We start from the raw sequence: 16,067 nt of genomic DNA, 5'->3' as shown, positions 1-16,067 counted from the left end.
ATCCAAACACTAACTAAAAACAATCACTAGACGATAATCCGATTGAAAATTTCTAGACCATCATCAAGCTTAAGCTTAAGCTTCGTGGAAGGCCTATATTTACTTTAAAGCAGCTATGCCGCTAAATTGAATGAATAAAACTTGACCAAAAGCATAGAGGCTGTACTAGAAAATGAAGGGGATTATGCATTATATTAGGTAATTGCGTCGTAGTGTTTTAGATGTACTATAAGCCTGTTTTTGAATTTTCGAAAAATATCAATTATTTTTTCAGATATCGTTTCAACGCTCTTGTGAAACAGACTGTATTTAGTACTTACATAACATACAGAGTACTTCCAAAACTTATGTACAAACTGGCATAAGGTGATTCTATGTGAAAAAATAAGTCGAAAATATACAATAACATTTTTTCGTTTGTGACTTCGTTTTCGAGAAAATCGACTTTAAACATTAATGCGACACGCGTGCCTTCCGTATGGTGATAAGTAGAAACGGAATGCAATAAACAGACGCGTAGCAAAGTCCTATTCAATTGCACGCGTATCCAACAGAATTCAATTTTTATTTTCTCGAAAACGAAGCCACAAGTAAAGAATTGTATACTATATTCTCTTCTTATCTTTTTATGAGGAATCACTTCATGCCAGCTTATACATTATTTTCGGAGGAACTCTGTAAATAAAGAACACACAAGTCATGAGATACTAATAATTAGTGGCAAACGGTACATACAATTCATTCTTACAATAGATGCAAACTATGATAAACTCAGCTGATCCTAAGACATTGTTTAATCAGTTTCGTATAATAATTAAGTATAGTTATTAAAAATTAATAATCCCCCCTCAGCCCCTATGTAGATACTTCTTCAGTGTTTGCCATATAGAAAATGAAAATTTTTGGTATTTTGTTCTAAGAAACACCAGATCGGAGAAGTGTGCAACGCTCTAACAGTAGCTCTAACACGCAAAAAAAAAAATAACCGACAAACTTATTATAATCTTCAATAGATGTATAATAAGATTTTGTATTGAGTTAATTGTTTAAAAGAAAAACATTGCTAAATAGACTTATTATCTTCATGCATACAAGTTGGACCCCCCACCCCCCTCCCCTCGCCATCCCTCTTACAGGACAATTGGCAACCCCAAATATCTATAATACTACAGTGAAATTGCCTGCCTACAATCGTTTCGGTTCAGGCATTTTATGAAACAAAAAATTTTGTATAACAAATAAATGAAGCGAGATCGAACACATGTGCATACGAACTTTTGTGATTATTTTCACGTCTAAAATTCATCCTGTGAAGATGTCCCCTAGTTTTTACTAATACCTTGCATACAATGATATTGACCATTATTAATAATATTTTGCTTAAATAGGAATCCCCCTTTCTTCCTGTTTTCTTTACCATTAATGAAAATGTTTGTTTATGTTTAATATGTAATTAGATACGCAATAATGTTTGCGCTGTTTTGTTTTGAATTAAAAGGGATTCGAATGAGGCCACCAGTGATATTATTATGTAGCGTTTACCATTAGCCATGGCTAATCTTTTCTTAAGATGATATTTATAAAACGGAGAGAACTATCGCTTAGCACAGTTTACAGGCGTTTACGCGTGCGAGGACGAAACAATATCGGAAAATTATTTATAGCCTGAATAAGGAGAACTAATGTAAAGCTATTGACGTTTAGCCATGCCATTTAATAATAATCTATGCCACATCACTAGAAATACAAAATGAGATACAGAAGCTGCCAACACCGTCGATCATTAACATTTTTACTGACACTAATTTTTTGGGCATCTTTCAATGTTTTCGGCACTTTTATTTAATACGATATATTGTACAATACTATTTTAACGCGTTCTCTACCTTTATGGTAACTTTGTACACCATCAACCCATAGTAGGCACACTGGTGCAAATTCACACCAGCAATAACTTCAAGTGTTGAGTATTTATAGGGATTTGAACGTATGGGACTCACTACGTTAACACGTTCCGTGCCACATGTACCACCGGTGGTACGCGCAGCCTGAATGGGAAATTTAACGTGTACCATCGGTGGTACATATGGCACGGAACGTCTTAATGTTGAACTGTAGTTTAAAACAAGACCAACACCCTCTATTAACAAAAGACACACATTTTCGGTAATTTATGACTTGAGGAACGACATAAAGATTGTCTGGCTACGTACGGCCTTTTTCACTGTGGCACGGAACGTGTTAAATATGTCTATCCCCTACAGTGTCAGGTAAGTAAGGGCTCGAAGGTTATTTACGTTTTAGCCTTCGAAGCAGCGACATCGAAGATGCGCGTTGGTGCAAATTCGTATCTATGAGCCTATAACGGTTGCTAGCTTGGTGTTTTTCAAAAATTTAATAACAGTGTTTTTGGCAGTTCAACAGCTTTACTTAAGATAAAAATAAGTATTTTTAATATAAATAAACATTTATCTATATTTTGTGCATTATAAGGAATTACTTTCTTGCAAACTTATTTTAACCAAAGATCAGGACTATGTACACAATGCACGAATGTACTACAGAATGTAATTTCTGATATCGGAAACTTTTATGTAGAGGTGCGCTCTAACCAGCGTAATTTTCGCGGGACACCAAGGCTTATAAGATGTTAGGTCTATTCTTATATCTCGTCTATGGTGCAGCATACATGTAGGATACATATGGATGTACGATTCTCGTCTGTAGTGACAGAGACCTAACTTCACTCTGGGGTTCACAGGCACCCAAAATCCATGACCCCTCGATAATAATGGCATCAGTAGTCTTACTATGTCTGCAGTCACTGTCCCGAACACAGGCATATACAGAGTGTAACAAAAATGTTGGAGAACCCGGAAATATGAGACTCCTGAGGTGTTTTGAAACAAGTTTTTCCTTAGCAAAAATGTTATCCGAGGCTTTGTTAACGAGATATTAACGAAAAACCTTGACCAATCAGAGCGTGAGTCTGCCAGCCGAGTTCCCGCGGTAATGCTGGCTACGCACTGCGATTGGTAGCAGGGGCCATGGTAGCGGAAGTTTTCGGATCCAGAAGGTAATCGTGGATATTTCGAGAAGAGTCTCTCGAAATGGAGATTCCATATCAGATTTCTATACAACATAATTGCGAAGGGGGTATGGATGCTTTGGAGCTTGCTTTAACAGGGTAGGTAGGGCCGGGGACTTAAACCGGTATGATTTTGATACCGGTATTATGCCATCAAAGCTATACCGAAACCGATATATTACCGAAAACCGAAATAAATACCGGTACTTTCGGTTTCTATAAGGGTAGGGCTTATATAGAGTTGTATAGGGCGAAGGATTAACCGATAATACCGATATAATACCTGTTTTTTACGTTTCGGTAGAAGTCCCTGGGTAGGGCCCCAAGCTCTGAATGCGTAGAATGTGATAGCGACAAAAACGACCTGGAACGTGTCATTTTTAAGTGTAAACAATGGTTCACAGAAAGAATGCAACCTTAATGCAATCTTATAATTGAGAATCTTATGGAAGTCATGGCCTTTAAGATCAGAAACTGCAATGTTTTTAAAACAGGGGAGAAGGAAACGGGGAGAGAAAAGTGGATCTCTCAATCAAACACAGACTAAATCTAGCAGAGAACAGCTCAGGCACTATGTTTCGACTAGAGCTAATAAGTTGCATATTTATATTAACACTGTTTACCCAGCAACCCTATTAACTGAAATAGTACTCTTTAAATATAACCTGCTTAGGTACGCTGCATTCACGGTTATCTGCTTATACTATATTAATCACCTATTTATATTTATTTTATGTTCTCATTTTTACATACCTACTTGTATTTATTTTACATCTATTTATAGTTACAGTTTGTACTTACTTTTTATGTTAAGTTAATTATAGTTACTTTTCACCGAGAGACAATGATTAAGAAATTGTAGGAGGAAGTAGACTTGATTCTGGTGTCCGCCTACACGTCGGTTTCGAAAACTGGAATTAAAGATGCCGAAGGTGTATAAGAGTACAAGATTACCTTCATGGTGATCCAATGGGATTATTGTTAAAATTAATAATAAATTATTTATACATGTAGTTCCCGAACTTTTTCACCAGACTATAGTTTTTCTCCCCCGAAAAGACAATGCAGAGATGCAGGCCATGATAAGGCCTTTGGGCACGAGTTGTTCGCTACCCTTAATGTTAGGGCAAGTGCGGTTTGTTGTGAAACAAGCAACATTGATTCCTTTTGGAATTCTTTTGTATATAGTAGTGAATAGATGTAAATAAACGTTAGTTATAGTCATAATAGTGTTTTGAATCATTTCTCCACATACATCATCTCAAAACTACTACTTAACTATGCTTTTCTTACAATTTCCGTATAAAATCAGCTTGATAGTTTTTATTGTGGATTTTTATACTGATATTTTATTATACGAAAAAGATACGAATTTGTTTTATAAATCGTAACTTTAAAACAGTTAATATACTATACCATGCACTGTACAACACTGTACGGATCTACTAATAAATTATGATAATTTTAATGTTTCAGGGTCATTATAGATTTTCAAAATGACTTCTGTCCATATCGCTGTATATGATGGCACGCACGTTCTGGGGAACATTTACATCGGTGATGACAACGATACCTTGGATACTAGTATGGATTCTTTAGTTGGTAATAAATTTGAGTTACATTATTCACTTAATATTCCGCTATTAATTAACATAATTTAATTTTCCTTTTTTATCCTTCATATCTGGTCTCATATCCTTAACACGTAAACATTGGATGCTAGTGCAGCATTATGATTACCGAATGCTGGCTCACTAGTGGAATTATAAAGGTGGAATTTATTAGGTAATCGAATCGGCGTGTTTGGGTTCGATATGTTCCCTTGTCAGTATACAAAAATACCAAGTTAAATAAAAAATAGCCCCTCTAAAGCATGTCAACTTCGACCAATAACATTTCCTATCCTTTCCAATATTAAAAAAAAAATACTTTTTCCTTATACTTTACGTACTTTATTCTGTATAATAGGATTATACAATATTATTCTTTTGGAAGTACAAATGATACATTTTTCAGGATCCATCTTCGAACGCGTGCTGTATGCAGATCAGGCGGCAAAGCGCGCAGCAGCACATAGACGTACTCACACACATAATACATGCGTAGATGAACATTTATCTACAGCATCGTTATTAGTAAGTATCCGAAATATGCAAGGGTAGGTTTGCTCTACATAACTACGCCTGCGACGCTCTCGCAGATCAACAGTTAACACCCTGACTGTGAGTTGCTTCGGCCTTATAGTCGACGAGCAAGATACTGTGACGTCGTAAATTTAAGCGTTTACATACATAGTAGAAAGTCGCCTATTGATGTGACCGCACCAAGAGCTGTACGGCCCTGCGTGCACGCGAGTACCAATGTTGCCATAGAGGGCCCTAAAGCTAGGTGTCCATTTGAAAGTAAAATTGTCGCGAATCGTTTTCGAGAGTATTTCTACCAAGTGAATACGTGTCGGAGAATGACTGTCCGAGAGCATCAGATTACACCAAAGACGAAACAATTTCTCATTCCTGCGAGAAACATAATGTCCGGGAAGAAAAGTTATTTCTGCAGATATAAAGAAAAGTTTATTCACAAATGTTATATGGTATCAGAAGGACCATAACATAGCAGAAATAATTTTGTTATAAGTCGAGAAATAGTTAATAGTTTGTGACAAATTTCCTATTTTGTATGTAAAATATCACGAATTATTAACTTCTTGCACATAATACATTAAGATTTTATTACGCAGAATGTTTAGAAGAATCCATTTACGTAAAAAAAATATTTTATTCCATAATGTTTTAGTATCATTAAAGAGAAAACATAATTAACCTTGAAAACTATGAAGATCTGCCACTTAGGAAAAAATTGTTACTGCTAAGTAATAGTCCTTTCCATATTAAATAACTTCTGAGAATAAACTCTTCTGATATCTCTAAAAATAACGGAGATAATTAAGATGTCTATAAACTGCGTATATCCAGCCTACCCTATATGTAGCTGAGTCGCACAACTGAACGGCCTAGTGGTGGGGAAAGCGCTCGGGTGATTGGTGCACCTTTATTTTATAATTCCTGGAATTCTGGCCCTCTATAGCCTCGAAATATGCAATAAACGGACACTGTATGTGTTTTCGCTAGCGCCCGATTTTTTACAGTGGCGCTTCGATCGATTCGGAGTTGGCCCCGAAGGAGTCTCCCCCCTTAATCCCTGAATTAAGTATTTTTTTATTAATAAAATCTAACTGTCTACTTGCAGATTGCTCGCCATCGATATGGAAATTGAGGAAGATATGCAGATAACGTACTCTTTAATTCCGTGAAGAGAAAGGAGTAATTGAATGTCGTTATTGCACGCATGCAAACGACGCGTAGAGCTCAAGAAAGCAGATGTTGCGGATAGATTGAAATCGAAATAAAGATGAGTTGGTCCAATACGTGACATACAAGAAACATACCAGAATAAAAATAATTCTAAACATATACGGACAAGAAATAGTAGTTAAACAGAGGAAGAGAAGAGAGGGAGAGAGGAAAGGAGTACGCCAGAAGAAGGAAAAACTAGAGAGAGAGAGAAAGATATTTTCGTGAATATATAAGAAAATATTCTTTCAGAAATAGTAAACAAATATACGGCAAATGGAATAGAGATGAGAAACTAGAGCTTCAAAATGTTTCTATTACAACGACAAACGCAAAATGCTTTAAATAACATTATAAGGGCGAAAAATCGTATGAAAACGGAAGGAAAGGAAATACTGTGTAAGAATTACAAACGATAAAATTAAAACTAAAGGGAAAACTTTTATATGTAAAAAACGTCGTTTTAAATAAGAAACAAGTTAAGACAACAATAATTTACATAAACAACAGGAAAACATTTATACAGGAGACGTTACGCTAAATAAGAAAAGAATTTTAGACAGGAAGATCAACGTCCTTAAAATTGACATTAGTTGAAGCTAAATTATTGAAAATGAAAAGACGGTACATCTATATGAAAGCAGCAAAAACGAAACGAAACAGAAGCAAAGAAGGAAAGTTTGAGAATAGAGTTGAAAAAGAGATATAATAACAAACGGGTTCAGAAACAAGTAAGAAATTTTTTGGTAAAAGTGAACTTTCCAGACATGAATGTTACTGAAATCGTGAATATTTCGACAACCGATGGCTACAATGTGACCAATGGTCTTGATTGTGGTGGTGAACCACACTCTTACGCGCTATGGGAACGTGTAATGATAGTGATTATTGCCGTTTTTCTTAGTGTGATAACCGTTGTTGGAAATATCATGGTGATGATTTCATTTAAAATAGACAAACAACTGCAAACTACCTCCAATTATTTCTTATTCAGTTTGGCAGTCGCTGATTTCGCCATCGGTTTAATCTCCATGCCTCTGTTCACAGTGTATACTGTGCTTGGTTATTGGCCGTTAGGACCGCACGTTTGCGATACGTGGTTGGCATTGGATTATTTGGCAAGCAATGCTTCGGTTTTAAATCTTCTGATTATCAGCTTCGACAGATATTTCTCTATAAAGTGGCCCCTTTCCTATCGCGTCAAGAGGACGACTTCTAAGGCAGCAATTATGATAGGTAAGCTGATATTTTTATTATATACCCCGGTACTGTTTGGGTTGAACAAAATCTCGTATCGCTGTATGTACCGCAACTTTGCATTGATGCAAACGGTCACCACTTCGAGCATCTCCTGTAATGTAAGAAAGTTTATTTTACTACCACATTTGACCTTGCATGACCTTCAATAATAGCTCGCTGAAGTCGTCTCAACACCGGTTATCACATCGCGATAAAAAAAACATAGCATTCCATTAAAAAAAATAGAGATGACCTTGAAATCTCCTCTATGCTTTCACCCACGCAGAAATTGTCTGTCTCACAATATACCCCTCTCTATACCGTGTAAGTTTTGTATATAACATTTTTCCATATTATTACAAATAACGGCAATATTCAAAGTGGACATAGTTATTGCCCCACCCTATATAGACAATAGAATTTAAAACAAAGAGTATACTGGATGGAATTAAAAAGATAAAAGAATCTGTTTATACGATTGTATTAAAAGCATTTTTAACAGCAGTACAGTATTGAAGTATACATACTATGTATTCTATAAGGAGATCATTTTTATTTTAGCGTCAGCCTGGGGAATTTCGTTGCTTCTATGGCCACCATGGATTTATGCTTGGCCATATATCGAAGGACAGAGAACAGTACCTGGGAACGCCTGCTATATTCAATTTATCGAAACAAATCATTACATCACGTTTGGTACCGCAATCGCCGCATTTTATGTGCCCGTCACTGTGATGATTACCCTTTACTGGCGAATATGGAAGGAAACCACAAATCGTCAGAAAACTCTTCCATATTTGCAGGCAGGGAAAGAAGACGCTAGTAAGCGGAGTACATCTAGGTTAATTCACTTTTTTCTATGCATTCTTAATTAGTTACGTTTAATAACGTGATATTGGTGTTCAAAAATGATAGTTTCGCTCTTAATAAGATTGTATAGCTTTATCGAGCAAACGTAAGGTCGTAACCTTTCGGCGCAAACAAAATAAGGAAAAGCAAGAATCCATTACGTCGACTCTTCACGTCAACCAAGCCCAACGCTATGATTTTTTTAACGCGGTGGCAAGCCTTCTTGGACAATGCTTATAATGGAACCTCTTCGCACAGTTTCAGAATCAAGCGAAACATTTGCTTTATATATACAATATACAGGGTGGTTCACACAACTTGTTCAATCTTAATAACTTCAAAAGTATGCATTGTATGAAAAATTTTTTTATAGAAAAGTTGTATGGTTTGGAGAACACTAATGAACGAAATCAACTCGTATACCGTTTATTGGATTAATTCATTATTTTCAAATCGTATTTTCAACAATTCATAACTCAAGAAACAAAGCTTCAAACAAAATTTCGTCATTCTTGACTTTCGTTTTAGTTTCGCATATAACTTCCACCCTGTGAAAGTGTGCTACATTTTTATTACCACCCTGTAGAATAATACGCCCACAATGTGCAATTATAATGGAATATCGAATTCTTCGTGCTATATGTGCAGATCCTCCACACAATTCTCAGACAAGTCATCGGAATCGTTCTTTCGGTTTGTCAAAATACTCGGATTCTTGCTTTCAACACGTCAAAAGAAAAACTGTTTCTTCATTTGTTTACTCAGCGTGCGTGATCAGCAGCCAGGTAAATAAGAAGACATGTAAAAAAGAAAATAAGACTCCTGCGTACCAAACAATTAGTGACGAGATTACTGCACTAACTACGACTAATTACGACTGAGTACTACTCTTGCAAAACTCCTAACCGTCGCTAATTGTCAGGGACGTATTGTTGATTCCAGGAGCTACATGGTGATGAAGATAAGTACATGTAATATGATTGTATCGCCTTAAATCCCACGAATTGCCTTTTAGATCTTTCAAAATATCACACGTTTGCTCGCTAGACCTGTGCAAACGCACACATTTTAAAATAGGTGGTAGTGAAATATTATTACGTGATAATTTATAAAGAAACAGAACATTTGTAAGGTTTCTGTGCTTGCCAAAGAACCATATGAAGTTTTATATCAGAGCTGCAAAACTGGACGTTTGAGGAGCGTAAACGTTCTTACACAGGGAATGCGCACCTTAAAAAACTTCACGCACTCGCGAATGTACGCCACTTTACAAATTTTAGCTTGTCTTAAGGAAAGTCAACTCCTGTTTTATTCTTCTTAGGTGTGCTTCAATACGTCTTATATGCTTAGTTGCTGTGGTGTCGGAAAGGTATTGTGATTGTCAGCTAAGAGAGACGTTTCCCAACTTCATATTTAAAATAACACCGATTGGTGATTGCTTATACTGAGTTTTTGTTATTAATTTCGTGGCTTGACGCACCAAGAAACAGAAAAATATTGAAGAACGCTATGTATTTTAAAGGGATACCGCAGGTGTGTCAATAGGTCAATTAGCCTTGGAATAATTATTTAAATAAAAACAAATTTTTAATATACCACGTTTTTAAGACGGACTAAAAAGTATAAAATAACATTTCCTAGCCCTATACAGATAGTCCTGAAAATTTGTGTTTGTGAATTTTTAATAGCTATGAAAATACTTGTAAGATTTAAAACGGAAAAACGTGGGGCGCATGCAATAGATAATTGATGCATGAATAGTGCACCTAAGTCACTAACAATTTTATTGCACTGCAAATGATATGAACTGTTGTGTGGGTTTTCTCAACGGCAGCTACTCTCTACACTCCTTACTATTAAGATAATTCTTGCGCCCCACGTTTTTCGTTTTAAATCTTACAAGTATTTTCATAGCTATTAAAAATTCACAATCACAAATTTTCAGGACTATCTGTATGGTGCTAGGAAAAATTATTTTATTCTTTTTAGTCCGTCTTAAAAACGTGGTATATTAAACATTTTTTTTTATTTAAATAATTATTTTCTGCTGTTTAGTCTTGTATGTGTGAAATTTTTCAATTGATTTTAAACATTTTGATATAACAGAGACATGTGGTAAATTTTGAGGTTTATTTCAGTTTCTCTTCACGAAATTCACAATTTAAAGTTAATATTGCATTGAAGCGAGAACACGATTACGAGAAAGCGAGTTAATATTGCATTGTCATCCAGTTCTGAGCTATGTTTAAAGTTTCAAGTCTCTAGCTCATCGGGAAGTTAGTTTAAAATCAATTGCAAAATTTCTACCGAACAGACAAACAGACAGACAAGAAAGCGAGTTAATAAAAACGTGGTAAAAAAAACATAGGTGGTGTGTCCCACAAGTAATGAGAATGGTTCTTTAAAAAGTCTTGTATCCAATACACATACAATTACGCTTGATCGCCTTCAAAGTAAGTAAGAAATTTGGTGTAGTGAAATATTAAATCAATAGTAACAAAGCTAGGTGGGGTCCCACCGAAAATTCGAATTTTTTATTTTAGTAAATAAATAACTGGCACCCTAATGGCCATATACAGACCATAATTGGATAACGTTTTGATTTGCAGACTTTAAAGCATTGCAGATTATACATTGTTAAAAACAATCCGACCGAGATTGTGTTAAAAGAAAAATATAAAGATTGCATTATTCGGTAATCACTGGTTCATTGTGCACTTAAGCTTATCACTCTTATTTTTGATCTAGCCGTCTCGCTAAGAGCTTGCGCTCACCTTTTGTTGCTCATTCTGAGTGTTTCCATTTACTCTCATCACCGCACAATATTGTTTCTTATATACAACTAACGGATTTCAAATGTGAAGTTTCTCTTGCGTCAGTATGTCCCCACACAACGTCTTTCCAGCTCTGCATAGTACATACAACTAATCGATAAACATTAAGGACAAAGCACAATAGTAAGAATTAAAAAAAAATTAAGTTTATAAATCGTTATCAGTTATTGTATATGTTTTTTCTTTGATATTAGTGGTCGGTTGGACACGGATGACAGCAGAAGGCCTAGGAGCGAATCTAGCACGGGTGTAAGCGACATGAATTCGACACATATCGCAGTCTCGTATCTCGATAGACACTATTCTCAATATGAAACAGTAAGTATTCAAAATGATTCTCATAATAACATGTTTTATCAGTTCTTTTTAAAAACTGTTATCACTGACACAGGCTTAACCCCGTTAAAGATTTCACAAAGATTTAAATAAACTAAAAACTTTTGGACATCTATTTGTACGACTACCAATTGTAACGAGCTAAATATAACTTATTACCAGTGAAGTAAAGAGGACGCCGCAGGGTTTATAAAACAAATATAAAAACAAAGGAAAATTAATCTCTCGCAGTATAGAATAAAAACATAAAATCCGTCAAGTTACGTTATACAGGGTATTAAGAAACATGTGAGACACTTTTACAGAGTGGATTTTACACGCTAGACAATATTAGCTAGACAATCGATCGATACAATCAGCTGGGAATCGACTGTTATTTATAAATAGTACAATCCATCCCGCCAGATGCATTTCACACGTATTTTGCCCGTATTTTCAACAATCAGTAACTCGGAAACGAAGCCTCGAACGGAACTTTGGCAATCCTGATTTTCGACTTAATTTGGCGTGTAGAATCCACTCTATGGAAGCGTCTCACATTTTTATTAACACCCTGTACACATAATACGAATAAAGCATGCATATACTTTCGCGAGTCATGTATCATGAGTGTCGTATTCATCCTTTAATAGTTTAAACCAAAGCATCGAAAATATTTGTCACCAGCAAATCATATTAGATACATGTAATATGAATGGAATATATGTATAGCTTCATTTGTGCTAATAATACCCAAAATTCATGCGTTATCGGTTACGTCGGATATTAACACTGAAATGGTAAGGGGCTTTGGATCCCTCGAAGCATATGACAGAAAATTACATTCCATGTTAGGTCTATTATAATATCTAGAATTCGTAGATTGCTGATAACGTCGGACGAAACACTAAAATGATATGGGATGTTAGGCCATTTGCGCACTATTGACTAGTCGCCGACGACTGCGAAGTGCATAAGAATATATTATGAGAGCTTACACACTGAGTCTCTGCAACTAGCTAGTCGCCAGCGACTGCAGAAACACGGACGACATACGAGCGGCAAAAATATCCATTCCAGATAGCACATGACGCCTTGAAAACGTCTATTTTACGGATATTTTAGGCCTAAGACGTCTTTAAGCCGTCTTTAAGGCGTCTCGACGACTAGTTGACAGTGCACAAACTAAGGCTTGTCAGAACCGTTGACAGAAAAAAATGAAATCTGTGTAACTTAATCTCTGCCTTAATATTTTTGCAGAAATATAGACCTTTTTCATGGATGTGGCTTAAAATGTGGTGCATCGCATGGTGGCTTAGTGGACGCGACGATGATGACGATGACGATGATGAGGATGAAGTCGACGGCGCTGAAAGTAGTCGCACGGGCCCTGGTTACGATGAAGTGATCACACCATTGTCAGCAGAAACTCCTCTTACTGGTACGGTGTCCCGATCTCCATCAATAAGCGGAATTCATTCTACAACTCTAACTACTGACAAAAGCATTAGTTTTGCTGACAACCACGAGTATGGAAAACCTGGAAAAGTCAGCGAGTTATCAACCAAAAGTATCTCCAATGATTCTGTACGTTCATATTCCTCCAAGTTTTGAGGCTACTGCATGATTATTCATGTTTCTGCATGTTTCATTATTACTCCCCCAACTAATCCCCTTAAATGAATAGTTAACTGAATCGATGTTTGGTTGTTAGAATCTAGTTACTTAGACACAGTTCAGATACAAATAATATAATACAGAGAAACACCGTTGGCTTGTTCTGTCATAACCACTCGTTTTTTAGAATAATAAAAATATATCTTTGGATGTAGAAGATAACATCATCTGATAACAAAAATCGTTTACAGAAGTCAGACTGTAGCCGAACAAGTTGAAGTGCATAATCTCATACCACAAATATCGTAAATTCAGCACTCTCTATACAGTATAGTCTTCTTTTGTCCAGTATATGCTCATCACTTTGTATGTATATATTACACAAAGTGTTAATAAAAATGTGGGACATTTTCACAGTGTGGATTCTATCCACCAAAGTAATTGTAAATCGAATTATTGATAATACGAATGAAGCACGTCTGGCGTGGTGGGTTATTGTAATTAAGAGGCGCGTGTGTCAGTAGGTTTACCGTCTGGGTCGATAATCAGCAGTGTTGTAGCAACCTAAAAAGACTCGCTCACTGGGTAACCTGTAAAGACGTTTTGCGTGGCGTGTGTCATTTTGAGGAGGTTTGAAAAAACATTTTTCAAGCCTCGTCCAAAAAAATGAAAATGTGATACACAGCATACAACAGGTAGCACACATTCTAGGACATATTTCACCTGTATTTTCAACAATTAATTGACTCGGAAATGAAGCCTCAAATGCAATTTCATGATTGTTGATTTTCGTCTAACAATTTGGCATGTAGAATAAGCCTTTAAAATTTCGGACACCAGTGGCCAAACATTCTGTATGTGTATTTTATGGATATACATACCTAATAAATATTGCTTCTGAACAGATCCATAAAAGTCACATGCATGCTTTTTACGGAATTATTTTATGTTAAAATAGTGATACTGATATTGCAAAAGAGACAATCATGAAAAAGAATTGCAATCATATAAAATTAAATTGGCAACGTAGTGATTCGAACAGACTTCTTAACATTATACAAAATTTTATAGGTCTACACAATTCTAATCCGGCTTCCAAGAGACAGCAGCGGTATAGGAAAATACACAGATGGGCCGAGCATAAAAATGTACCACAACGAAAGTCCTGCATCAATAATCAGAAGACCGTCGCAAATGCCTGATATAAGAATGCCTTTAAATACGAAGAACATTCCAAAACAGGTAACGAGTAAGAGTGCTACAAGTGACGACGCAGACAAGAAAAAGAAGAATCTTCAGGACAAGAAAGGGGAACGTAAGGCCGCAAAGACTTTATCGGCCATCTTGTTGGCATTCATCATTACTTGGACACCATACAATATTCTCGTTCTGATCAAATCCATCACAGCCTGTTCGTGGTACATACCGCAGCAACTGTGGGACTTTTTCTATTATCTTTGTTACATTAACAGTACTGTGAATCCAATGTGTTATGCCCTATGTAACGCAGCGTTTCGAAGAACATATGTGCGAATACTCAAGTGTAAGTGGCATAACAGGAACAGGAGCGCGGTATTTTCGCAACACAATCTAAAAAACAACTCGATCTAAACAAACTGACGAAGCGCGTTTTATGCGTGGGATTTGCATTTTATATATTATCGCTGGTAGATAATTATCCTTTCGATTCGAACTTGATTTTTCGTTTATTTCGAGTAAACGCGACTAATATAAGTCTATCGTTGTATTTGACCAAGAATTTTTCTCAAATAATAGTAATAACTTATTACTAATAAGTATTATTTATTTTTACGTCATTATACGAGGGCTGTACCGAAAGTAATTCCAAAAGTGGGTGTAACTTGTTTATTAAGCGATATAGGTTATTCAAATTGCACATGTTGTGGGAATAACTCTTCCTTTATCCATATATACCACTCAACATAGTCGCTTATTGAGAGTTATGCATTTGCGCCATCTTCGAACACAACTCTCAAATCCTCTTTGAAAATAGTCAGGTGTGCACTGTCATATCCATTTCTTCACAGACAGTTTCACCTCGTCTGGTGTTTGTTTCCGGATCATTCCGACAATCCGAAACGTCCACGTTTCATCCCCAAACGTGACTTGGTTGGCTTCAAACGCTTCAAAATGATCAAAGTAGACTTCTGCTCTTCTATCTATCAAATCGGGGCTCAACTGCCGACGTACCTATTTTGCACACACCTTCCGATACCCTAAGTTCCCTAGCATCTCCTGTATGGCATTGCGAGCACAGCCCAGTTGTGTAGCAAGCTCACCGATTGTGACACGTCTGTCCACGCGAATCAACTCATCCACTCGCTGACGATTCCTGTCAGTGGTTACACTTGATGCTCTCCCACTACACGGTTTATCTTCAGTACTGGTTTTCCCTTCTGTAAACTTTTTCATCCACCTGTGCACATTACTCTCGTCAATAGTGTCATCTCCGTACATATTCTGTAGCCTTCATAGATGTCGAAAAAATTACACCCCTCCTTCGTCAAGAACTCAATAACAGCACATTGCTTCTGCGTGGAATCCATTATTCACCTGCATGGAAGAAAACAATTCCGAAACACCTGTATAGAGGAAGAGTACCACCAACAATATATGTTCTTCGAACAGCCTATATCAGTTAATAAAAATGTCACGCTCACTTTTGCATTATTTTCGGCACAACCCTCGTATTAAGAATTCAAAGTGACTGGCGAAATTTATTGTACTTAGTGACGGAGGAATTTTTAATCTAAA

General features: G+C 36.3%; 1 protein-coding gene across 1 annotated transcript; it reads left to right on the top strand.

The window, feature by feature from the left end:
- The first annotated feature begins 7,205 nt into the window (after positions 1-7,205).
- On the top strand, positions 7,206-14,903 carry LOC107191256 (muscarinic acetylcholine receptor DM1). The gene is made up of 6 exons (XM_015580245.1): positions 7,206-7,674; positions 8,239-8,518; positions 10,733-10,735; positions 11,555-11,678; positions 12,936-13,262; positions 14,364-14,903. The coding sequence occupies exons 1-6, from the start codon at positions 7,206-7,208 to the stop codon at positions 14,901-14,903; spliced, it is 1,743 nt and encodes a 580-aa protein (XP_015435731.1).
- Positions 14,904-16,067: the final 1,164 nt, after the last annotated feature.

Source organism: Dufourea novaeangliae, unplaced genomic scaffold (genome assembly GCF_001272555.1).
Source record: "Dufourea novaeangliae isolate 0120121106 unplaced genomic scaffold, ASM127255v1 scaffold262, whole genome shotgun sequence".
Lineage (NCBI taxonomy): Eukaryota > Metazoa > Arthropoda > Insecta > Hymenoptera > Halictidae > Dufourea > Dufourea novaeangliae.
This window is presented reverse-complemented; position numbering and strand designations above follow the sequence as displayed.